The sequence below is a fragment of the Polyodon spathula genome, chromosome 9 (genome assembly GCF_017654505.1).
Source record: "Polyodon spathula isolate WHYD16114869_AA chromosome 9, ASM1765450v1, whole genome shotgun sequence".
Lineage (NCBI taxonomy): Eukaryota > Metazoa > Chordata > Actinopteri > Acipenseriformes > Polyodontidae > Polyodon > Polyodon spathula.
In genome coordinates, this window is record NC_054542.1 from 35,805,622 (window position 1) to 35,831,136 (window position 25,515).

General features: G+C 36.4%; 1 protein-coding gene across 1 annotated transcript in view; it reads left to right on the forward strand.

Annotated features, from left to right (window-relative positions):
* Positions 1 to 25,303, forward strand: part of LOC121320736 (mannosyl-oligosaccharide 1,2-alpha-mannosidase IB) — a 93,525-nt gene extending 68,222 nt beyond the window's left edge. Inside the window, exons 9-14 of the mRNA XM_041259322.1 lie at positions 44 to 137; positions 12,351 to 12,466; positions 13,902 to 14,121; positions 14,864 to 15,036; positions 20,303 to 20,418; positions 22,999 to 25,303. Of these exons, the coding sequence (XP_041115256.1) occupies positions 44 to 137; positions 12,351 to 12,466; positions 13,902 to 14,121; positions 14,864 to 15,036; positions 20,303 to 20,418; positions 22,999 to 23,131 (852 nt within the window). The 3' untranslated portion in view covers positions 23,132 to 25,303. The remainder of the gene's footprint in view (positions 1 to 43; positions 138 to 12,350; positions 12,467 to 13,901; positions 14,122 to 14,863; positions 15,037 to 20,302; positions 20,419 to 22,998) is intronic.
* Positions 25,304 to 25,515: the final 212 nt, after the last annotated feature.

Below are 25,515 nucleotides of genomic sequence, written 5' to 3' on the forward strand. Positions count from 1 at the left end.
GTTAGCACCCTAATTGATTTTCATTTCTTTTAATACCAATTAGGTCATGCACATTCGAAAACAGCTGCAGAAAATGGACAGGCCAAACGGTCTCTATCCAAATTACCTGAACCCAAGAACAGGGCGCTGGGGGCAACGTAAGTATTTTAATAATCTTTTGAACTGACTCCCTTGTGACAACATGATTGCCAGTTTGAAAAATGAAACAATTCTAGAAGGGCTTTGAAGAATAAGGTTAATGGTCACTAAACTAATATCCAGATATGAAAAATCTCAGCTGATTGTCAGTTTTCCACTTTTACTCAGTCCCCCAGGGCCATTGATGTGACCAGTGCAGATCTGGGGGGGAGGATTTATTTATTTATTTATTTATTTATTTTATTAATCTATTAATGGAATTAGAAATTCGGGATGAAACACTTCTTAACATTAATAGTTGAATGATAATAATAATTATTATATAAAATTATATTATTTTTATTATATTTGTTTTTTTTTACAACAAAAAAACAATAAATGTACTGAAAAAAATATGGTTGTTTCATTTAAGCAGTGGTTTACATTACATGAATTGTTAACCACGGTGCTTGCGGGACGACTGTTCATGGTTATGTAATTGCTATTGGCATTGGTCCGCAAACATATCTGTTAGTACTAAAACAAGTACTGTGCATTAAACAGTTATGGTGCAGTTGTACGGTTCACGCAGAAAATGACAAAAATAATGGAACGAAAGGAAGTTGCTGGTGAAAAATTAAGAATCATATATATTTATTTTCTTGTGCACTTGTGTAATGAGTGACTGGGCGGGGGGGTGTTGGTTGTATAGTTCGATTGCTGACATAGTTGTAGACCCCCCACTCTCCTGGAATAATCCATGCATGTATAGCTCACCTTCAAACCGTGAGCACTTTCTCAGCCTTTATTAGAAATGCTTTTCTGTTAAAAAATATACTGACTGTACACTTGCGTCTTATACAACTGAATAACTGCCAAGGCCACATTCTTTCATTGGTCCGCAAGCGTACCAGTTACGTGAACCCCTGATTATGGTTCGAGGGTACAAGGCACTGGAAATCCATATTCTCTGCAGAAAACATGTAGACAGAATACATACTCGTCGCAGTAACTATAGCCTACTGCCTGCAATTTCTTTGTGACCTGATGTTTGAGACAAACATGGTGATCCAGCGAATTATAAAATACACCCCGTATTTAAACAAGCATCTTTTGACAAACAAGAAACAAACAAGGTTATTTTAAACTTTTTAACAGAACGTTAAGATTTTTTTTTTTTTTTATATATACACTGACCCTTTTTAAGTTGTGTTTTTTTTTTAATTTTTTATTAACTTGCGTGACATAAGCAATTAGCGTTTGTTTTTATTAGCACTATATTTACTTACATTTTTTTTCCGTGGTAACATAAAATTAAGCAGAACATGTCATCTTTGTGCTTAAAATAAACATGGAAATATTAAATGCTTAGTATTGTAAATGAGCCCAAACTAGTGGCTGATTCAAGAGCTCTTGCCTTGTGTGTGCTCGCACTAAAAGTATTGTGTGTGGCTTCAAAAACCCACAAAAAAAGAGTGTGGTGGATTAAATGATTGTTAGATATGGGCTGCTATTGTACCTTACATCAAAACGGAGAAGTCTTCGGTTAGTTTAGTGAGCACTGCAGACACAAAATATTGTTCTATGTTTTACAATTTCAAGCAAATAATAATGCCTTTTTAAAAACTTTGCAAATTACAGTACATTGCTGTAAGATGGTGTGAGCAATCAATGGCAATTATCAGCTACAAAACACTTAACATCACTGACATACTTGTTATTATAGTGTAATGAAGAATTGCATCTTAACTAACATGTACCTGGATACATTCTGTATAAAAGTATAGTCATTCACTCCAACCTGGAAACTGCCTGGAAAAGGTTACTGCCATTCCACAAAAAAAAAGGAAAATAATGATTTTAATGCAGATATTAAATTGTGCTTATAAAATTCAATTAAAAAAAAAAAAAATTATTCTACAAATGCTTTGTGTGTTATTTGGTATGATTGCTATAATGGCTATTACTAGAAATTGACCATTTACCTGTATTAAAAGATATCACTGTGTTAGGTAAACTACTCCATGGTTGGCTGCTGCAGGTTGACCTGGTTTTCCCCGGGGTCTGCAGACGGTTGACCTGGTCCACCCCCCCCCCCCCCCCCCCCCAACCTGTATCACAAGTATGATTACATGGTGTCTCTTCCATTCTCTATTGGTTTAGTTTTCCGTGCTCCCCACATTGTAACAAGCAGGTAGTTGTAGCTGTAGGAGCAAGTGTTTTATCTTGAAACATGCTTGCCATGAGCTGCATTAATTAATAGTTTTAAAGGTTGTAACTTATTTCACAATTATTTTTGGATGGGTTCTATTTGTAATAACTTCCTTTATCTTGCTTAAGCCATTTTTTTGTTTTTCAGCATTGTGCGGACTCATTATATTAACTGTCTAATTCATAACTGCACAAGAATGATGGATCATAAGCATATCACTGCAGTGTACTGGAATGAAAAATCAAACACAAGAGGAATACACATATCCAATTAAGCAACCGCTTCCTAAATCAAAGTGTGTGTGTGTGTGTGTATCTATCTATCTATCTATCTATCTATCTATCTATCTATCTATATATATATATATATATATATATATATATATATATATATATATATATATATATATATATATATATATATATATATATACGTAATATAATTAGACTTGAAATAACACTGTACCGATAAGAAATGAAAGTTAGATTACCTCCGACTATATACCTCCGTCTACTTTGACTTCAATTCGGGTAAAATCTGCAAATCCGATTTAGACATTGCTGGAACTGTATTTATACAGTGTTCTTAAATAATAAAATTAGCATTATTTTTGTTTGTTTTGATAAACAGAAACATTGTTTCACTTTCATTGCATTTGCACTTTTATTAAGTCTGTAATACAGTGATGCATTTACGAGATCGTGCTTCAGTTCATTAGATTTCAGACAATGTGTTTTTTATCTTTTCCCTTTTGCACAAAACATGTTATATTCATGTATTTACCCTTTGTGTAGGTTCATAATGGAATAAAGACAGATTTCTAGGTTAATGCTGCACATCATATTGTCAATGTGTTTTTCCCCGCGTCAATAATAAATTATTTTCATTTTAGTAAAATAAGTGGTATTAAGTTATTCTGTCGTTTCTTTTTTTTGCTATCAATCAGTCCTTCTGTCATATCAGTCTGATGTATTTGCCTATTTGACAGTAGGCCATTTTCGGTTTGAGACTTTAGTGCCTAGTGTTACACTGAATTTGCCAGGTGAATTCATTGACGTTGCTTGCTAACAGTGATGGCGTGTGCTGGGAATGAGAGGAGATTAGAAACAAAGCACAGATTATTTAATCACAAAGTGACTTTCTGACATGAATTAACAAGCTCTAAAAGAGTATAACTTAGATGATTATTCTTTTTTCATTAATTGTTGTTTACAGTAAACTCAATTATGATCATGGCCAATGTTCTGTTGTTTTCAGTATTGTATTCAGGGAGCTCAGCAAAATTAAATTAAGTATTTTTCAGAAATACTGTTTTAGAAATATATTTTTACAATGCTATAATAAACAATACGTTATAAAGTAGTACAGAGAAAGGCTTGTTAAAAGGCAGATCATTACTCCTTGTTTACCATGCTGATGTTATTTATTCCTTATAAAACTTAATGCAAAATTGAAAACAAATCGTGGTCTGAGATGGTTGCAGTTTGTGTGGGGTGGGGGGGTGGACCGGACCGAGCCCAAAGTCACGAGTCCGAGTCACACGAGGTGGAGTCTGAGTCGAGCCGAGTCTTTTGCGGCCGTTATTATAACCTAAATGGGGTAAGAACCAAAGCTTTAAAAAAACACACTTTAACCTTTCATTACAGTAACAGTATCTGAAGTCCCTTTCCTCTAGATGTTTAGTTTTCCATATTGAATTTTAACTTTGACTCTGGTGAAGTCTGTTTAACATACTACTCCCAGATGAAGTTGTGAACTCAATTCACTGCATACAAGGTTTTAGGGATGGAGTAATTCTACATTGTGCTGTCAGGATAAACGGCTGAAAGGGTAGACTGCAGAAGCAAAATGTAAACACAATAGTAATAACAGGACTTGCAAGAAGATTATGCTATTGAGAGATAACAAAATACTGGCTGTTGCCCCTCTTTTAAATTTATTTATTTATTTTTTTTTTGTTGGTATGAATTCTACGATAAACCTAAAGTAGGCCTCTTTACAACATCAGAAGAGCCCTGTGATTCTTATTCTCCCTTATTTTAATTAATCAGCTTATTACTGTTCCAGTCATACATATTGTAATCAGCGGTCCTGGCTGATTAGTTTCTAATCCTGTAGTGTGTGCACTCTTTATTTTATTGGAAGCTGTGGCAAGGTGCAGCCTGTAGACAACTAAGCTCACATCAACGGCTGTTTTGACACTAATGGACTTCATGTTGCTCCTCATTTCTTTTTAATGTGTCTGTCATAGGGATAATGATTAAACAATATTTTAAATGATTAGAGGAAGACAGTCCTTTTTTTAATTGTTCATACTGGAGTGCTGAAAAGGCGCCTATTACCCCTTTCCAAAAAAAATGCAACACCGTTATTTTCTTGTTCTAAGATTCCGTTCAGTGAATAGTTTGTGGAGGTTTGTTTATGTATTTTCAATTGCAGACTGTTAACACAAGCATTTTTGTATTGCATGGGAGTGTTTGTGTGCGACTGAACTATGGAATTTGAAAAAAATAAGTCATAAAATAGTTCTGTAATTTTTTATTGAATTCATCCCTAAAAATTTGTAGTTTAGGAATGTTATTACAGTTTCAAATGTTTGGAGCATGTGGCAAAAATTGGTTGTCACCTATAAATAACCGTCCAGTTTTATCCCACGTAGATCATTTGCAAAGGACAGTGAGCTGTCTTCTTTACTCCATTACACAGCCATAGCTAATGCATTTTTAAGCAGTTGTTGTAATGGTTTGGGACTTTGCCTCTTTTCGTTTTGCAAAATGAAAATGACATAAAAAAGAATGAATTTTAGAGATAGTAATCTCTTATCTGTTGATGCTTTAAAGAAGGAGATTTGACAGGATGAACTGTTTTTCATACGCAAAGTAGCATTATTCCAAAAGGGCCTTTTCAATATGTCTGTAAACAGCAAGGGTTATGGAAATTAAGTTAGATTTATCCCAGCAACAAAACTCAAAAAAAACTTGCCAAGACCTTTCTAATCAGTAATAATTAGCATTACAGACACTCAGTTGAATAGTGTCAGATTCAGAGAGTGCAGTGCTAAAACAAAAAATAGACACTAGCATGGCTTCAAGCATTTTATTGCATAACCCTTTTACCTAATGTATTGTAGCGTGCACAGTGAAGGCAGCAGCCGGACTGGTAGGTGACGTAATCCCACTTCCTAACACCATTGGAGCGATCTCGGTTAACCGAGATTGCTTCAGTATCATTATTATAAGCCTCTAAGTGTAAGGCATCGCAGACTTTGACCCGTTTTCTTTTCATATTGCTTTGAAAGACAAATTGTGTTTTCTTTTTTTCTATAAACTACAAGCTTCTATATACAGCAGTATAATTTTGTCCATGCAGATTAAATAGCCTGAACTTTTTTGGAGCGGTAAACCCTTTTGTTAGCAGCATCAACATCTACGTCAGTTTGTTTGATCATAGGGTGCACTGAAAAACGCGCAATAAAAAACAAGTAACTGTCATTATGGCTTTGTACTGTTGGCTAAACAATGCACAGCAGTGGGGTACTGTATGTTGCCATGCAGTTTATTAAAAAAAATGCAAACTTTTGATAACTATTTATATAAAAATGTGATTTCTGATTACATAGTTATGCCTGCAAATAAACTGTACTATCTATTTTAGGGGCTCATCATTCCATAAATCACTGTAGCATCTCTAGTGCACACAAAAGATTATTATACCACATGGGTTCAGCTACTAGACTAGATGATTTGAAAAGAACTACGAAATGTGAAATTTCCGTTATTATTTTATTTAGTTATTTGTGATGTAGAGTATTTCTTCGAGAGGAAAAAGAATACACACCTGTTTCAAGCAGAATCTGGTCCTTAATGCTTGAGCAAAATGCAGCAAAGCCATTGTAAAATAATAAAAACCAGCATGTGACAGCCTGTGCATACAAGTGTACAACAAGCTTATATAAAGAAGAAAAACAGCAGTGGCTGTGCTCTTTGTGGTCTGTGAAATTGCTTTCATGTTTATGTAAGCCCCTGTTTTTAAGGAGGTGATGCACACTGTGTTTTGCTGTGGTTTGTTTTTTAAATAATAAAGTTGTTTAAAATAATAAAGCTGCAGTATAATAGTTTGCTCCAGGCAGGACAGAAGGGGAGGGAGAGATTCCAAGTCTCGGACTATGGACTTCTGCAAAACATGGTAGATCCATTTTCGTGCTGCTTAAAAAAAAGTGTATGTTAATCTACCTTACTGTGGTTTACTTGCTCTAAATGTACTATACATACGTTTTTATTATAATACCTCCACAACCCAAAATTAGCTGAATCATCCTAGGCTCCTAGCCAAAAGTACTCTGTTAAAGACAGTGTTACATCTGGCTCTGGCTCACCCAAGAAAAAAGGGTTATTGAAATTCAAGATTAGATTTCTGCTGGTGAAAATTGCCAAGGGATATTTAATCAATAGCTATTAGCGCTTACCAAGCACTCCTAGAAAGAAAACCATTTCAATTACAGAGCACATCATTTTCAGATCTATATATACTCTACATCACTTTCACAGCAGTCGCAGCAGCGAAAGTCATAATAATGTCATTACTACTTGGGAGGTCAGCATCTTTCTAGACTGAACAGCCTACATACTGATCAGTCGTAAAATCCCAGGCTAGAGATGGGGCACAGTTCAGTTACTATGAGTGGGAAGCCACAATAACAAGGTCTCAACAGCATGTGAGGAATTCTACTGAAAATTAATTTCAAAAGAAGAATTCTTAACTCTCTGAAAAGCCAGGCGTGGGTGGATAGGTGTGTATGTATGTGAGAGTGATGGTGTGCATTTCAGTGTATACAGTATATTCAAATTGCAGTAAATTGCAATTGATAATCCCAGTGCCTGCTTTACAGATACTAAATATAATATTAAAATTATTCCTGGGTAATCATATGGTATGCACTGTGAACCGGTTCAACTGGACAGTGTTATCATGACCTGAGGCATTCGGAAACAGATATCCCATTGAGTTACAAAAACTAAATGCTATAGATAAGCATGTCTTGGATCTGCACGTGTCATAAAACTAATTGGGGAACTCAATTATTTGAAAATGATGGGAACAAATTAGTTGGTTTTGTGAGAAAGCCAGTTTATGCTTATTACATCCTTTGCTGTCTTGAAAGTGGGCTGACTTGGAAGTACATTAACTTTTCAAAATGCAGTGCTACCCCATTATAACGCGACCTGTTATAGTGTGAAATCGTTTTTAATGCGGTGAGGTCATAGCTGCCAGATCCCCCATAATGCAACGTGTCTTGCAAGTGTTGGGTGAATGTTCCAGATATTCAGTATGAAGCATGGCAGTCAGCAAAAAATGAAACTCTTTAGATATGCAGCCAGGACAAGCTGCTACTACTTCATTCCCCCCCCCCCCCCCCCCCCCCCCCCTTAATCATACAGGGATTTTGCATTGGATTGATCCTGGATCTAGCACCCTTAGACCCTGTGCTGCTCCGTCCACTCAGAATGTGTCCCAGGGAACATTCACCTCCCAGTGGCCTTTGCGAGCTACTGTTTACTATTCCTCACATGACTGCTGTCCCGTAACTCTGCAAGTGATGCATTCCAAGCATTGGACCACCTAAAATCAGTTCCTCACATTAATCTGTTGATTTGTTGTTTTTTTTGTTTATTTTTTTATTTTTTTCATGTTGTGCCATTATAAATAATACTTTTGTGAGGTGATTTTCTTTTATACCCAAGTATGTGAGAATCAAAGCTAGTATCACTGCATTCAATTTTTACTAAATACATGTTTAGTAAGGGTGGGCACTAATATCGATATTTTGATATGATATCATTCGATATCAGTAATACTTTCTATGTCGTGATATCATGGGATTTAAAAAAAAAAAATTAAATCACGCAGAGGCTTGCTTTTTATTGCCAATACTGCTAAAAATACAAATGCAGTATAATCAAGTTTATTTTATATTAATCTCCAACAAACCCTATCCATACCAGCCCTAGTTAGTCGCATAGGCAAACGCCACACACTAAAGTGTTATTTAATACTTTTAGAGGTCGTAAGTCAGCATCTACACGCAGAGCAGCTTTAAGTTCAATTACTTCTGGATTGGCTAGAAAGTCTGTGTGCAGTGAAGTATAGAAATATTTCGGTCTTGAGGTGGTTGATGATGGGATAGTAAAACAGTATAACAAGACCTTGTTTTTCTTCATTGATATTGTGAAGCAAAGCACCACTGAGTTAAAGAAAGTTATTGCTTTTCATATGTAAATATCTGTTAACTGTATATATGTTTGATATTGCAATCCTGTTATTATTTGTCAGTGTTTTAGAAGACTGATATTATCGAAATACCTGCATGATATCGATATACAATTTTTTACTTAAACTGATACAGGTGAGGAAGCAATACCCTAACAACAAATGTATACAATGGTCCATGATTACTGTACAAAGTTCATCCCATCTACAAGCTAGCAGAAAACAACTCAAAGTACTCTTTTGCTTGTTCAAACTTTCACCAACTTATTTTTTTTTTCTGCTTTATAAGTGTATACATTGGTGTGCTCGTAGAAAAAAAAACTAAACTTACATATTGACCTAGGTCTCCTTGTAATCCAGGTTTCTGTGGAACCAAGATGTATTTGTTTGTTGGTTGGCAACAGCTGAGCAGAGCAATAATTGGCTAATGAGTTTTCAGCTAATCCCATTTGTCATTCATATTGTCAACCTAAGTCACAGTACATGCTCCTTAGAGATGGACCTTCAAACCAGAAATTAGATTATACACCGAACTTTAAGAAGCTTGACCTTAATCAATAATTTATTTTGCGTCATATTTAAAAATGTGAGGTAATCACAGCCGCAGGGGTTGCAGTTAAGCAGTCGTCTGCCAATATGGGACGTGCCTTAGCAGCTCTTTCCTTAGCTCAACTGCTAAAGTTAATTTGAATCTTTAATAATAATAAAAAAAAGATCACTCTAGTCCAATGTAGCTGGCTGATGTGGGTGCATCTCGAGGGTACTACAACGTAAAATATTTGAATTGTTCTATAAAGCTGCAGTGCCCCGCAGTCAATTCTGTCTATTTTTTATTGTTTTTGTTTTATATATGTGAAAGACTGTTGTATTGGCTCCAAATCTGTGAAACATTAATCAAATTCCCGGGACAGTGTCTGGAGATTTATCGAGATGTGAATTGTTTTATAATTCCCTTTATTTAGGTGGCAGGTGCCAGATTGACACCATCTGCTCAGACATCATTGCTGAATATTAAAAGTATTATGTAAAAAAAAAAAAAAAAAAAAAAAAAAAAAAAAAAAACCTGTATAAAGAGGAGTTTTATGTATATAACCCAGGAAACACTATTGATATGAATAGAAAGTTTAACTTGAGGTTTTGCATAGAATACAGAATCATTTAAAGCATTTAAAAATACATTTGTTTACAACAGTTATGGACAAAAGTTTTTAGATCTTTTATTTAACATAATGTAATCAAAGGAACTACAAAATAATATTGCAAAAGTCTACCGGAAGCATTAATAGTAGTACAGTATTTCATGCCACATTGTCACATGTTTTATTTTTTGTAAGTTTTTCGTTAAGTACACTGAACAAAAATATAAACGCAACATGCAACAATTTCAAAAATTTTACAGTTACAGTTCATATAAGAACATAAGAAAGTTTACAAACAAGAGGAGGCCATTCGGCCCATCTTGCTCGTTTGGTTGTTAGTAGCTTATTGATCCCAGAATCTCATCAAGCAGCTTCTTGAAGGATCCCAGGGTGTCAGCTTCAACAACATTACTGGGGAGTTGATTCCAGACCCTCACAATTCTCTGTGTAAAAAAGTGCCTCCTATTTTCTGTTCTGAATGCCCCTTTGTCTAATCTCCATTTGTGACCCCTGGTCCTTCAATCAGTCAATTGAAATAAATTCATTAGGCCCTAATCTATGGATTTCACCTGACTGGGAATACAGATATGCATCTGTTGGTCACAGATACCTTTAAAAAAAAAAAAAAAAAAAGGTAGGGGCATGGATCAGGAAACCAGTCAGTATCTGGTGTGACCACCATTTGCCTCATGCAGGACAACACATCTCCTTCGTATAAAGTTGATCAGGCTGTTGATTGTGGTCTGTGGAATGTTGTCCCACTCCTCTTCAATGGCTGTGCGAAGTTGCTGGATATTGGTGGGAACTGGAACACGCTGTCGTACACGTCGATCCAGCGCATCCCAAACATGCTCAATGGATGGCATGTCTGGTGAGTATGTAGGCCATGGAAGAACTGGGACATTTTCATCTTCCAGGAATTGTGACATAGGGCCGTGCATTATCATGCTGAAACATGAGGTGATGGCGGCGAATGAATGGCATGACAATGGGCCTCAGGATCTCGTCACGGTATCTCTGTGCATTCAAATTGCCATCGACAAAATGCAGTTGTATTCGTTGTCCGTAGCGTATGCCTGCCCATACCATAACCCCAACACCACCATGGGGCACTCTGTTCACAATGTTGACATCGGCAAGCTGCTCGCCCAAAAGACGCTATACACGCTTTCTGCCATCTGCCCGGTACAGTTGAAACCAGGATTTATCCGTGAAGAGCACACTTCTCCAGCGTGCCAGTGGCCATCGAAGGTGAGCATTTGCCCACTGAAGTTGGTTACGACGCCGAACTGCAGTCAGGTCAAGACCCTGGTGAGGATGATGAGCACGCAGGTGAGCTTCCCTGAGACGGTTTCCGACAGTTTGTGCAGAAATTCTTCGGTTTTGCAAACCCACAGTTTCATCAGCTGTCCGGGTGGCTGATCTCAGAGGATCCTGCAGGTGAAGAAGCCGGATGTGGAGGTCCTGGGCTGGCGTGGTTACACGTGGTCTGTGGTTGTGAGGCCAGTTGGACGTACTGCGAAATTCTCAAAAACGACTTTGGAGGCAGCTTATGGTAGAGAAATGAACATTCAATTCTCTGGCAACAGCTCTGGTGGACATTGCTGCAGTCAGCATGCCAATTGCATGCTCCCTCAAAACTCGAGACATCTGTGGCATTGTGTTGTGTGACAAAACTGCACATTTTAGAGTGGCCTTTTATTGTCCCCAGCATAAGGTGCACCTGTGTAATGATCATGCTGTTTAATTAGCTTCTTGATATGCCACACCTGTCAGGTGGATGGATTATCTTGGCAAAGGAGAAATGCTCACTAACAGGGATGTAAACAAATACGTGCACAAAATTTGAGAGAAATAAGCTTTTTCTGCATATGGAAAATTTCTGGGATCTTTTATTTCAGCTCATGAAACATGGGACCAACACTACATGTTGTGTTTATATTTTATTTCAGTGTATATGGAAAACTGCAAAGTGGTCTGTAATTCAATATGTTAACGTAACATTATTCAGCAGGTTTCATATGACTTTATGAAGCAAAATGACTTAATTTGGTTAGAATGATGCAAATCTTTTGACCATAGCTGTATATATTGCTAGAGGTCAGTGTCCCCAGTGGCTCTCCCATTAAAGGCACGACCATTTGGACAGCAGTGTGAGTCATGCAAACGTGACTTGAAAAGTGGTTTGAAGGGTCCAAGGTTAATTTAAAGCCACTCCTTTGTTTTTTCTAGCAGGTTAAGCAAGTATTAGCTTGCTAATAACTAGCCCTCTCCCCCAGTGCCTGTATAAATTGAATACTGTGAATAAATCAAAACATTCATAATTAAGTGTGCTGTAATGACACTGCTGTTGTCCAATTCGATTCTCTTGTACAATGAAATTTGTTTTTGGTATTTTATGTTTTTATGGGGTATATATTTATATATATATATATATATATATATATATATATATATGTAATGAACATCGACAGTATTTATGCAGTGAATTTATGTTTATGGGATGATAAAGCTTTTTGAAGCATAAGGCTCCTTGTTATCTTCTGACTGCAGTAAACATTTCAACTGTAGAAATCTACTGCTAGTAATGTGTTTTTAATATGTTACTTTGACAGATCACACATCTGTGGGAGGACTGGGCGACAGCTTCTATGAGTACTTGTTGAAAGCCTGGCTAATGTCTGACAAAACTGATACTGAAGCAAGGCAGATGTACGATGATGCCATTGAGGTAAGCATATATTTCATTCCATTTTAAAATACCTGCAGTAGCTCAAGTGTCCGTTATAATCAATCAAATGCAGTTTTATGTTAATAACTTTTCCTGTGGGGAGGAGGCTATGTTTTTTTTTTTTTTTTTTTTGTTTTTTTTTGTTTTGTTATTTTATATATATATATATATATATATATATATATATATATATATATATATATATATATATATATATATATATATATATATGTGTGTATATATATATATATATATATATATATATATATATATATATATATATATATATATATATATATATATATATATATATATATATATATATATATTATATTATATGTATATATATATATATGTATATACATATATATATATATATATATATATAATATGTGATATACTATATATATACATACATATATACATACATATATATGGAGTATATATATATATATATATATATATATATATGTATATATATATATATATATATATATATATATATATATATATATATATATATATATATATATATATATATATATATATATTATATATATATGTATATATATATATACATATATATATATATATATATATAATATATATATATATCTATATATTAAGCATATATAGCATTATCTAAAATGCTTAACACATTTGTTTCTGTATCATGGAGTTGCCTGTCCCTTAACATTTTACCATGGTATTTTTGCACTGTATAGTTTTACCATAACTTTCCTATGGTTATACTATGCATGGTTTAACCTGGTTTGCCATGTTTAATACGCTTTACCATACCTCATAATTCTTTACAGTGCTTGTGCATTCTTACACTTTGCTATGCTATAGTATAGTAACCTTCTGTAAGGAATAGTAACACATGTTGTACTGTACTGTTAGTTTTGCTCCAACCCAACAAGCTCATTCTCCTTTCTTCAGTGTGTCGGCTCTTAATTAGCCTTGTCCCACGCTGGCGTTTCCATTGTCAAACTGTCAGACATAATCTCAAGATCTTTACCATCTTTTCTGTTGTGACTTTGTCTTTAAGAAAAAGAAACCTATGTTGCATTTAGGATGGCCCTGTGCGGTAAGCCATTATGTAATAATAAAGGTATTCATGTACGTTGTAAAACTAAAAAAAAAATATTTACATTCATGACCAAGAGAAAAGGTATTAAACAGTTGTTTTATATAAAAAACCTATATCTGCTATCACTAGGTAAAATATTTGTTTGTTAAAACAATTACAAAATGGGCACATATCAAGGTGACACGTTTTACATTTCTGGTTGAGCAATTGAGCAGCATCTGACTGATTTTGCAGTGATGGGTCACGTTAAGTAGGCCTTCACTTTGTAAATGTTACATGGCAAGTCAGATTACATTGTTTCAATTGGACATTGAGTTTCAGTTTCTTTAACCCCCCCCCAAGGCGATAGAGAAACACCTGATCAGAAAGTCCAATGGGGGACTGACATTCATTGGGGAGTGGAAGAATGGACACCTGGAGAGGAAGATGGGTCACCTTACGTGTTTCGCTGGTGGGATGTTCGCCCTGGGGGCTGATGGATCAAAGGGGGACAAAGCTGGGCACTACTTGCAGCTGGGGGCGGAGATAGCACACACCTGTCATGAGTCTTACGACAGGACAGGTAACAAATGCTGCTGGAATAGAGATTGTATTGAATAATATAGTATCTGAAAGTAACGAAATAGGAGAGAGAGAGAGAATTATTACTCGAGAAAGCACCTGGTGTGTCAAAAAAGGAGTACAAGTCACACAAAAGTAAATAATAAACAAAATACATTGAAGCATTGGCAACTAGATGAATAAACAGTTGCTTTAGCCATTTGTGTTGCTTCCCACAGCAGTTGTAAAATTCTTGTGTGAAGGATTCTACTATGAGAAGAGAGATGAAACACTGGCCATACTTTCTAATAAAGAAATACAAATTAGGCGATTTTTGCAGTTGGTCTGCTTTCCTTTGCCCAAGGCGTGTGGTTCAGTGGTTAAAGAAAAGGGCTTGTAACCAGGAGGTCCCCGGTTCAAATCCCAGCTCACTCACAGACTCATTGTGTGACCCTAAGCAAGTCACTTAACCTCCTTGTGCTCTGTCTTTTGGGTTGTAAATGACTCTGCAGCTGATGCATAGTTCACACACCCTAGTCTCTGTAAGTCGCCTTGGATGAAGGCAACTGCTAAATTAACAAATTATTATTATTATTATTATTATGTAACAAAGAAATCTAGCATACCTAGAGAATCAAACACAGGTGTCCTGGTCACCCTTCATTATTCCTCCTCCCTACTAACATGCATGTCTTAACTATCAAATTAAGAAGTTCTGTTTTTTACCTAAATAAAAGTGCTGTTTTTCTTTTTTGACATTGTAGTTTTAAAGCTAGGCCCAGAGGCTTTCAAATTTGACAGTGGTTTGGAGGCAGTGGCAGTCCGCCAGAATGAAAAGTATTACATTCTCCGCCCGGAGGTAATCGAGACGTACTGGTACATGTGGAGGTTCACACATGACCCAAAGTACCGCCAGTGGGGCTGGGAAGCAGCACAGGTAAAAACTATTATTCTTTAGTTTTCATTTCTTAACAGTTCAATAACAGTGTCCAGTCAGCCTCAACACTGACCTGTAGCCAATATGTCTGTCTTGAGCCTGAGACCCTCCTGTTTGGGTGACAGACTCAAGTATTGTATTGTGTGCTAATGGATGGCTGTTTTTCTCTTGCATTGAAATAATGTGAATCAGTCATTCATTACTACTGAAGCAATATATACAACAACTGTTTCTGTTCATAAAGTAATTACAGTTACTTATCAGGGACTAAGGGTCATTTTGTATTGTGTTAGTGTGCTGTCTGTTTTAAAACCTCATCCAAGGTAGTACCTTGAGCTGAAGAGTAATTGGTAGAATTAGATTGCAATACTGTCCTATAGAAAGGGTTTTTCTTAAGTCCCCATAGAGGCTTCTCCTTTCTGTTCAGCTCATTAAGTGCTGAATCTCAGTCCGATGCCTAGTAGCTTGACTGTCAAACCCCACGCTTGAAGCATGCTTTCAATTTGTGAGGACATCTCTTTTCCAAACGGCACAAAAAGATAGGAAAAAGCTAGAATGTAAAATACCAAAAACCTTTTCATTTCAACACAAATCCAAAATATTATGAATGCACTGAATAATATCTGCAGCACTTCCATCTAAACTTGCTAAGTAAATATGTATAGTAATTTCCAATTGGTTATACCTACTAGCAACATACTCACTAAAGGCTGTTTTAAATGTCATTTTTACATAAGCATCAGTGTGGTCGCACCAATGCATGGTTTGTGTGCCCTTTCTTCGCCTGTGAAGTGTCTGGGCTGACTAAATGCTGTAATAATAATTATTAAAAACAATAGGGGAATCGACTGAGTTCTTTATCGGCTCAGTGCATTTTTTTCAAGGTATCACACTGACAAATTAATTACGTTACTTATATTTTAGCATTTAAATTCTTAAACTCAGTGAACATATTAAAACTTCAATATAAATCCATACAGATAAGTAAAATAAGGAAATGCATTAATACATTATAAAAACAGTTTGTTCAGTATTATAGGCACTTTTTACAGCGGTTGCCTCTGACAACGGTTCCAGTTAGATTTGTAGATGGACTGAGATTTTTATGATTCAACCTGTGTGGCGTCAAATATTTCTTATTCTTACTGTGATTTGGCTGCAAAGACGACAGGGCTAGCCAGATTAGATAATGTTTGTTGGGTTGTTTTTTCTTGTGTACAGTATCCTAGTAACTGAAGACACTGTATTCTGGGAGATGTAGTTGTTAGTGGAAGCAGACAAGCTCTTCAGCAAAATTACTGTGCATATATTCACACATTTAATTTAAATTAAATTCGTATTTGGGGTTTCTTAATGAGTAAAAACAACAGGTATGCAGCTTATCTGGACCTCTGACCACACCAAATAAGAACTCGAAGCATTCCCAGAACCAAATACAATCTCAAGAGGCATTACGTTCTGTTAATTAAATCAACACATGAATGAGTTTATAATGAAATATGTACATGCATGTAGTGATCGTGTTTAATCACACCCCATGTAGCATTGCACTGATATACCCACAGAAAAAATGGTCGGAAGGCATTATGGATGCAGTCTGTCATTTTCTTACAGGAGAGAGATTAAAGTAGTGTTGACTCCTTTGAGAACCATCCCCTCAGACTCCTGCATGTCGTTGAAATTATTTTTCACATGCAGCCACTGTAAAAGGAAATCCAGCTGAGATTTACTGTCCATAGTTTGTGCACCTAATTGTGTTTGTGTTCATTTTTCTCAACTGCAGATCTAAAAGCATCATAAATGTCTTTTGTGTTTTGATTTATATTTACATAGATCTTACAGCTCAGTGAAAGTAAAATGCGCTGTGCTTTCTTTATCACACACTGTACTGTACTAAGACTCTCTCTAATACCATCTTCCATATTTTTCTAAACATCATAATAAATCTAAATTAGCAATGTGCAACTTTCCTCCATGAATTTGTATGCTTCTGTAAATTTAACACACAACAGTTCAAAGTAATCAAGTTTTGTAGAGTTCAGGTGTCTGCTTTAGAAGATAGTAGGTATTATCCAGTAATATAGTAGTTATTGACAGTTTCAGAATCTGCATACATGAGGAGGAACCTGTTAGTCTGTCTTTATTTAAGTCACACTTATATTAGATGCAACCATAGAATATATGTTAATTCATACCAGGTTTTAAGCCCCAGGTCTTGATAACTTACGTTAACCAACCGCAACACTGCACTTACTGTGTTCACTCAGTTTGTGTCAGTGATCGACATCAATTCATATTTTTGTAGTGGAAATCTCTTGATACAAGCTTAAAATTATACTAAAGATATTTGTACCCGAAATTAAGTGGTCAAAATGGGCGTTTTTGCAAGCACCTCCTCAGATTGGTCCACTTGAGCAGGAATGGCCCTACAGCATGGTTCTCTACATGTCTGACCCAGAGTACTTTCAGATTGATCCAGGTAACACTGTCCACTCCTTTTCCTTCCTTTAAACATCATTCTCAGGATTGCTGGGTTATTGGAGTGCAATACGCCTGCAGTGCTGAAGCAAACTCAAACAGCATCCTAATTAGGTTTTCTCTATGAAGACCTGGCTGACCACCTTGAATTATACACTCAAACAAAGCTGTTATTTTCACCCTATGGTAAGAAAAGTGATTTCATTGCTGAAGCAGTAGTTTATGTGAATTCCCAGGGCTCCCATTCACTGTGATCAGGCCTGGAAGACGGATGATAAAACAGTCATTTCGAAACCATTTAGTGGATATAATAGTGTTTATAGACTGTTAATATTAATAGCACAAAACTCTATAAAGTCTCTTCATGGAGGCTGGCCTGTCAGGCAACACTGGCATTTGACTTTTCTGTTTTTTTGGCTCAACCTTTTTTACCTGTAGTAGACTAGAAGAAAATTGATTTTAAGGAATATCCTGGCTTGCCACTGTTTGTTTTAAATCCAAATAACTTTTTCAGAACCTTTTATTCTAGTATAGCATCTTACAACATTTTTAGAAGTATATACCCAGTTGTACCACAACCTTTTCCAGTATGCAAAACAATTCTTCTGAGCGACTGTGCTGTTTTATAACAGGATAGTCCCTTGATAATAGTGTCTCCATAACAACAGTGTACACTGATGACCTTCTACAACGCTCTTATAAGTTGAAATCTGGTCTTAGAAATACTGTTTGACTTTTTGTAACTGGTATTCAAAATCTGAGTGTTAAATTTTAAATATTACTGACTATGAAATAATTAAATGAAAAAACGAAACTTAACAGGGTTAAAACCTTGCTTATTTAACTAAAAGTAACTTTCCAAAATTAAAACCCTACTGTTAATAATCAAATAGTGTCTTGTAGGAAAAGCTCCCCTTCTCCCAGATAGACTTCAAGAGGACGGAAGTGACACTCTTGCAAAGAGCTGAACAAGGAGCAGGGTTAATGACCATCTACTCCAGCGGTCAAAGTACAGCGGGCAAGCTTTGAACATTGCAGCGCTGTTCGCTGCCCATAGGCAGCTATGCCTTTCTCGTGCCTGAGCCGCCAATAGGGACAAAATAATCTTTGCTTGATGCCCCAGTTACGCCAGGGGACAAGTTCAGATCAGCTGTAGATGCTGCAGCGTTCTCACCAGGCACAGGAATCTTCGAAGGAGCTGGCTCGCCTTCTTCCTAAACAGAGGACCCCAGTTCATTAGCCTGCAGCTGTGGATGTTTCTCGGATGAGCTCGTTGCAACCATCGAGAATGCTAAGGCCGCTTCTACACGTTCTCGGTATGGGTTTATATGGAGAGTTTTGCAGTCTTGGTGTCTCGTGGGCTGGACTCATCACTTGTCCCATGCAGCCATACTGCAATACAGGACCTTTTTAAATAAGGTTATGCTCCGTAATAACCCTGCTTTCCGCCATAAAAGCATATCTGCTTTTCATGTCAACCAGTCAGTGACGTTGGAGGCTTTTCATCCACCAGCTTTCCAATCTAAGGAAGCTCCACACGCTCTGCTCAGTTTGGGCGTTGGCATACTATGTTGACCTGACTCGGGGTTGGCGTCAAACAGAGCAGCTCTTTATCTGACACTCTGGATTTCCTATGATCTAGCCAACCTGCCCCCACCAGTGAAGGTCACTGGTCATTCCGCAAGAGGCCTCCTAACCCCTTGGGCATTATTCCAGGGTGCCTCTGTCTCTCGTATGTGCAATGCTGCAGTATGGACAACCCCCTCTTGATTTTAGGACCAGAATGCTATGGGCAGCCACTCAGTCTACCCTTTATAACACATATACGATAGTGTGGGATTACCCTACACTTTATCTCTAGTTTCCATACACCTAGATGTCATAGAATCCATAAACCCTATTTTTTTTATTCCAAAGTGCCAAGTGCAGATATTCACTGTACCCTTCACAGGACACACACTAAGGTGCGGGTTCTCTCCACACTTTCATGGGTCCACAGAAGAGTCCTACACTTGCAACAGCTTGGGTATAACATTTCTATTTCAGGGAACCAGCTGTTTAGCATTTATTTTCAGGTAGATGAGTAGTACATTTTTATCTCGGCTTGACAAAATGTTACAGTAGATTGCCTAGATTCATTCTTTCCTAAGATTTCAGTACCTGTCAATGCGTGCTTGCAGAAACTAAATTGGATTTCCTTTAGATCTAGACATGCAGAAAATTGGCTTAAGATCTTTAAAATGTGCTAAAGGGAATCATGTTTTGTATTGCTTTTAGGGTGAAATAATCAGCCTCTTCTATGCTGTGGTTTTTAAGGATGAAATCAGTCTGTTGTCTCTCTCTATGAGGTTTTCTTAAATGATGTGTTTTGCAAGCCTGCTAATTTTTTATGGCATGTGTGACTCTGATTTCATTGGGACTTTTAAATTTAAACCAACCTTAATTGGTATACTGCAGATGAAGGAATGAAAAATGCGAGATTGGGTACATATTGGGCTTTTAAGCAGTTAGGTATAGGATTAGCTTGTTATAGAAAAACGACTCGGCTATTATAATGTTAGCAAAAGTCTTTCAGAAGATGGTGCTGTCAAAGTGGATGCTACCAATTATCAGAATACATAGTCACTTCATATTTTTTGTGAAACAGTAATGATGAGGATGTGGGATTGTTATAAAAAAAATGGTTAAAAATTGTTTACAATTCCAATTGGATGAATCCTCTTTGAATACCTACAACTGTAAGTCAGACGCAGTCTACTGACCAGTCTGATGCGTCTTTCTGTCTTAGGCCATTGAAAAGTACTGCAGAGTCAGTGGCGGATTCTCCGGTGTGAAGGATGTGTATTCTTCATCTCCAACTTTTGACGACGTGCAGCAAAGCTTCTTCCTGGCAGAAACACTGAAGTAAGTCTTTCACTTTTAGTCTTTTTATTCATCTTTGTTCACAGATGGTAACCAGGTACAGGGATGGGAATAGGACTCCCATGTAGAACAGTTTGATCCATTCCTGGTTTTACTACGAATTTAATAAGACACTCCTGAGCTGGTTACCTATACACTGTGGCTAATTAAGTTCGTAGTAGAACCTGGAATGGGTGAAACTGCTATGCAATACGAGTCATGTTTCTATTCCTGAGACTGATCAAATCAGTCTCCTAAGGTCACTATATCCCAATGCACTTGCCTACTCAGTCCATATTAAGATTATTACTCACATTTTAATGTTGTTGATGCAAGATGCTTGCGTCAAGACTTACAAAAGTGCTGACTGGTCTGAAATGTAACAGTCTGCCTGTGCAGTACCCCATGAAAGGCCATCTTGGCCAAAGAGGATGAGATGAAGGATGTTTTGGTAGAATTCCCCAACCTGTTTTTTTTGTTTCCTTTTATTCTCCCTTTGTTACTAATAAGGCTGTCAGCAGTCAGACACCATTAGCATACTTGACACTAACTTTGGCTCAGCAGATCTGTCAGCTGCAATCTGCCACAGTTCATTTCAGTATGGCTGACTAATTGTAAATTAGGGTACCAGTTCCAGTGGTTTCAGAATGCAACTCGCATAATAAGAGAGTATAAAAGAGGTTGAAGCTAGTTAAATACATACATAAATAAAACTTACCATTCACACAGCATTTTGCCATGAACTGTCTAGTGCAACATTCCAGTTTAGAAAAAAAGGAGCACTCTGCGAATCCTATATTTTAAACTATATACATGGAATTTGGTTTATTCTCCATACAATTGTCTTGATCTGGAGTGAAAAAAAACCTGAAACGATTTCAAAAGGCCACAGCTCCCGTTTTTCCTTAAACTGTGTTCTTGTTCCCTCAAGAAAGCTGAAAAACACGTTTCTACACCCCTTGCTCTTCTGTGGTGTACACTATCATTGGAGTTTAACTGAGGTGTTTTTGTGTTTGTACTCTCACTAAGAGATTATGTTTTTTTTATATTGGTTTAGTAAGTTTTAGAAATGTTTTTGTCTATGTTGACTAGTATAAAAGCCACCAGCCATTCACTTAAACACTGCAGCACTGTCAGCTGAGGAGGAATGCACTTAGCTATTTCCATTGCATCTTGTTATTAATAATGTACCTAGAGCAATCGGCATTAGGCTACATAAGTAGGTATTATATGAAAATTGTTAAGTCTATTGGCATGTGTTTTTATATGAACAGTATTTCAGTGTATTTAAAAATCCACAAGTGTGGTTGTGGTCAATAAAATAAATATAATCAAATGAAAATAGAATGCCTGCTAGACAAAGCTAAAGGGTCATTAATCGCATACATGAGTGCAAAAATATCCCTATTGATAGTGTACTCTGTAGAAGATAATGGAAAACACAGATTTTGACATGTACTGTGTTCGTCAGAAAGTGCAGAATAAAACTGGTATGTTAGAGCAGTAGAGCCCCCTGCTGGTTTGTTCTAAAAAAAAAAAAAAAAAAATCTGAATTATTTTGAAATGTGTTTCTTAACAAGACCTAAGTTGCCTTCAGAGCTGAGTCCATAATTTAGATGTCTGTCATATTTAGGGCCCTTTTTCCAGAGTTGAGTTTTCAAGAACTAAGAAAATACCTTAATAAATCTGCCCATTATTCCATTAAGTGACAAAGCACACAATCAATAGTTTTCAATGAAGAATCCAAGTCTGCTCAAAACAAAAATGTTACTTTTAAAATAGTAGCTCTCAATCAGAACTTTGTTCCAGTCCTAAATTAGTTGATTGATCCTTAGCCTGTTCAATTGACTAATTTAGGACCTGGTTAGAAAAAACATCTGGGCTGGACTCGATCTCCAGGGTTGGGAGCTCCTATTGTAAAATGAGGGGATCTGTTTGTTTTAAGGTAAGATTGAAAACAAAGGGTTTAATATATTCTCTACACCCCTGGAATTGTAGTTGGTTTTATATCTCCTGTACAGTTATGTTTTATCTGAGATACTGGTATACTGTAACATCAACCTCATTTGTTTCTTGTTTGGCAGAACCAGGGGTTTAAAAGAGAAAATATATATGTGTTTTTTTGTTGTTTTTTTTTTAAAACATAATCCTGGGGACTCCAACCCTGGTCCTGGAGAGCTACAGGGTTTTAATTTCAACCAAGCTCTCAATTGCTTAATTGCATCAATTATTGGTTTAATTATTCAAGATTAACATGTGTTCCAGATCTTTAGCCATTGATGACGTAAAGACACATGGAAAACCTGAAGGATAGGGGCTCTCAAGGAGCAGGGTTGGAGACCCCTGACCTAATCTGTCCTTAATGTTTCAAAATACTGTAGTAATAAATATGTCTGAAATGACTGGGTGGAAATACAGTAGATTTAAATGTATACACTTAACTAATCATATCTTTGTTTAAACTTCTTTTAACCATTTTTGCAGGTTAAACTACCTTAAACTATAAAGGTAACTTCTGCTGCAGGTGTTGACTCTGTGTGTTGGAACTCATTCAGTACTCCTTCTCTTGCATTCTGATTTCAGGTATCTGTATCTGCTGTTCTCCAGTGATGACTTTTTACCTCTGGACAGCTGGGTCTTCAACACAGAAGCTCACCCCCTGCCTGTGTTGCACCTGGCAAACACAACTCTTTCAGGCAACCGTGTGGCTCGATAGGATCTGAAACAGGCTGCCTCTTGTGCTATTGGACCACACCAGGCCTTCAGACTCAAAATTCAATCAAATAAAATAGAAAAACTATGAAATCCTGTAGAGAGATTTGTGCGTGTGGACTGGCTGCTGCAGGGAATTGAGCATTCTCATTTCCTTCTTGCTCTAAAAGTGTTTGCGCTGGAGGTCAAAGCAAGTGAATTTAAAAGATTCCATTTTTGTTTTTTAACCTGACCAAAATGTAAGGATTACAGTATGTTGTGGACATTGAGAAAGAAGATAGACTCATTCCCTCTTCAAATGTGAGCAAGGATACGTCATTCGTTGCAATGTTTAGGATGCTAACCAGCAAACACATTTTCTGAGTGGCCTGGCATGGAAATTCGTTGACTAAAACCTTTTTTAGAGACACTTTGGAGAGAGCCAGGATTTTTGTCTTCTGTAGTAAATGAAAAACATCATAACTCAAGATCCCGAATTATCATAGTAGCAGCTTAATGTTTGTGTACATTGCCCTTTTTCACTTGGTATTTTTTACTGAAAGACAAGAAGTCCAGCTCTGTTTAAACAAGCTTGTCAGCAGTCATGTCGCTTCTCGTTCAGTACATAATGATGCTCCTGTAAACCTTGTAATGTATGCATTTGTTATCTTTCTTTATCCCTGGAAACAAAATGGAAAATGAAAAAGAAAAACAAAGCCCCTTTCAGCCTTTGTTTGAGCCTTTGTTAGGTGATTTTGAGGGTGAAACCTGTGTTTGGATGCAAATGGTAAATTAATGTACTACTCTGTTTTGCACTCCCTCCTTTGAGTGATGAAGTATGTAGAATTCTGATTTTCAGCACCTTCATGTGCATATTGTAGCACCTAATGATGCCCATGTTGGCGATGTAAACTGTACCGCAGTGCATCTTGAACAAACACAATAGCTAATAGTCTCCCTTTATTATGAAGGATTTTAACAGAACTAAAGTGTCATTTGTTAAAAATTTAGCTCAGCATAGCTCTGTTCTTAATGTGAAAATTGCACTATTTAAAGTGGAATTTTATTCTAGGTGTGCCCAAGCATGGCATACTGGGTTGCACAACCGGTACGTTTTTATTAGAGGGGGTGATCTTTTATTTGTCCGTTGTAATTTTAAATGTGTATGTAATGAAAAAATAAAGAGCCGTATAAGAGATGCTGTGCTTTTTTCCAGTGTGAAAGCATTTTTTTTAACCATAAAATTTGAAATCTAGAATAACAGAAAAAAACAGTCCTTCTCCAGAGTTCATTTACTATTCTTATTTCATGTTAATTGTATAGGAATGAACAACCCAGAAAGTTGCGGTTAATAGTGAAGTTAAATGGAGAATGCAGAAGGGGTTCTCGTCTCCCACTAGTGCATACTGTAGATTCCCAGCGTGAAAAATGCACAAAGAGATTTGATGTGCAAAAAAAAGTTCCTGTGATGATTCAGTATACACCCTTATCATAACAATAATGAAAGAAACTTTGCATGCTCATAACTCTCCATTTAACTAGGAAATAATGGATTTAGTTTCACATGTTTCCAACCATCATTAATAGAATAAGAATTGTGCAAATAAAGTCACTACAATGGCCAAAAAAAAACAGCTTTCAGAAAACAAGTTCAATAATTTATACTGTATACATTTGCTAAGAAAATATGCAGAAACACAAGCCTTTCAAAAAGCTCCTTAAATGGTATAAAAGCAGAGATTTGGCACTCTTAGCCATATTGTATGCATGTGTTTATTATTTTAAATAGGACTTCATATACAATGTTCCTGTGTGTATCTCCTTTGAGCTACTGCACACTTTTTTGTTTTGCAAATTTTAATGTTTTTGTTTGTTTGTTTTACCATTATACCTTGTATTATTTGTTTGAATGTGTTTCTGTTTGTAAACTTTGCAGTAATTAGAATCAAATGCACAATGTACTAAGTTGCATGATTACCTGTATGTCAGTCGATACAGTACAAAGATGCTTACCATTTATAGACTATTTTAGCAAGCTTGCAGGAAATAATTATTAAAAGACTTTGACTTGAATATAAAGCCTTGGTATCTAGCTTGATGTATAAATAACTGCAGTCAGCACTCGGGCATCCGTTACCCAGATACACGTCAGTTACATTTTACCACCCTTGTATAAAGAATACAATCAATCCCTATATATATATATATATATATATATATATATATATATATATATATATATATATATATATATATTAAATGCACTTTACCCGTCACACGTGATTTCCGACACTGTCACCAATTCTCTGATACAAAGCCCATCTTTTCAATGCTACAATGTACTTCTCAGCCCACTTTTTTTATCGCATGCTAAATCAGTTTCTTTATTATGCATTTACACAGCGCTTC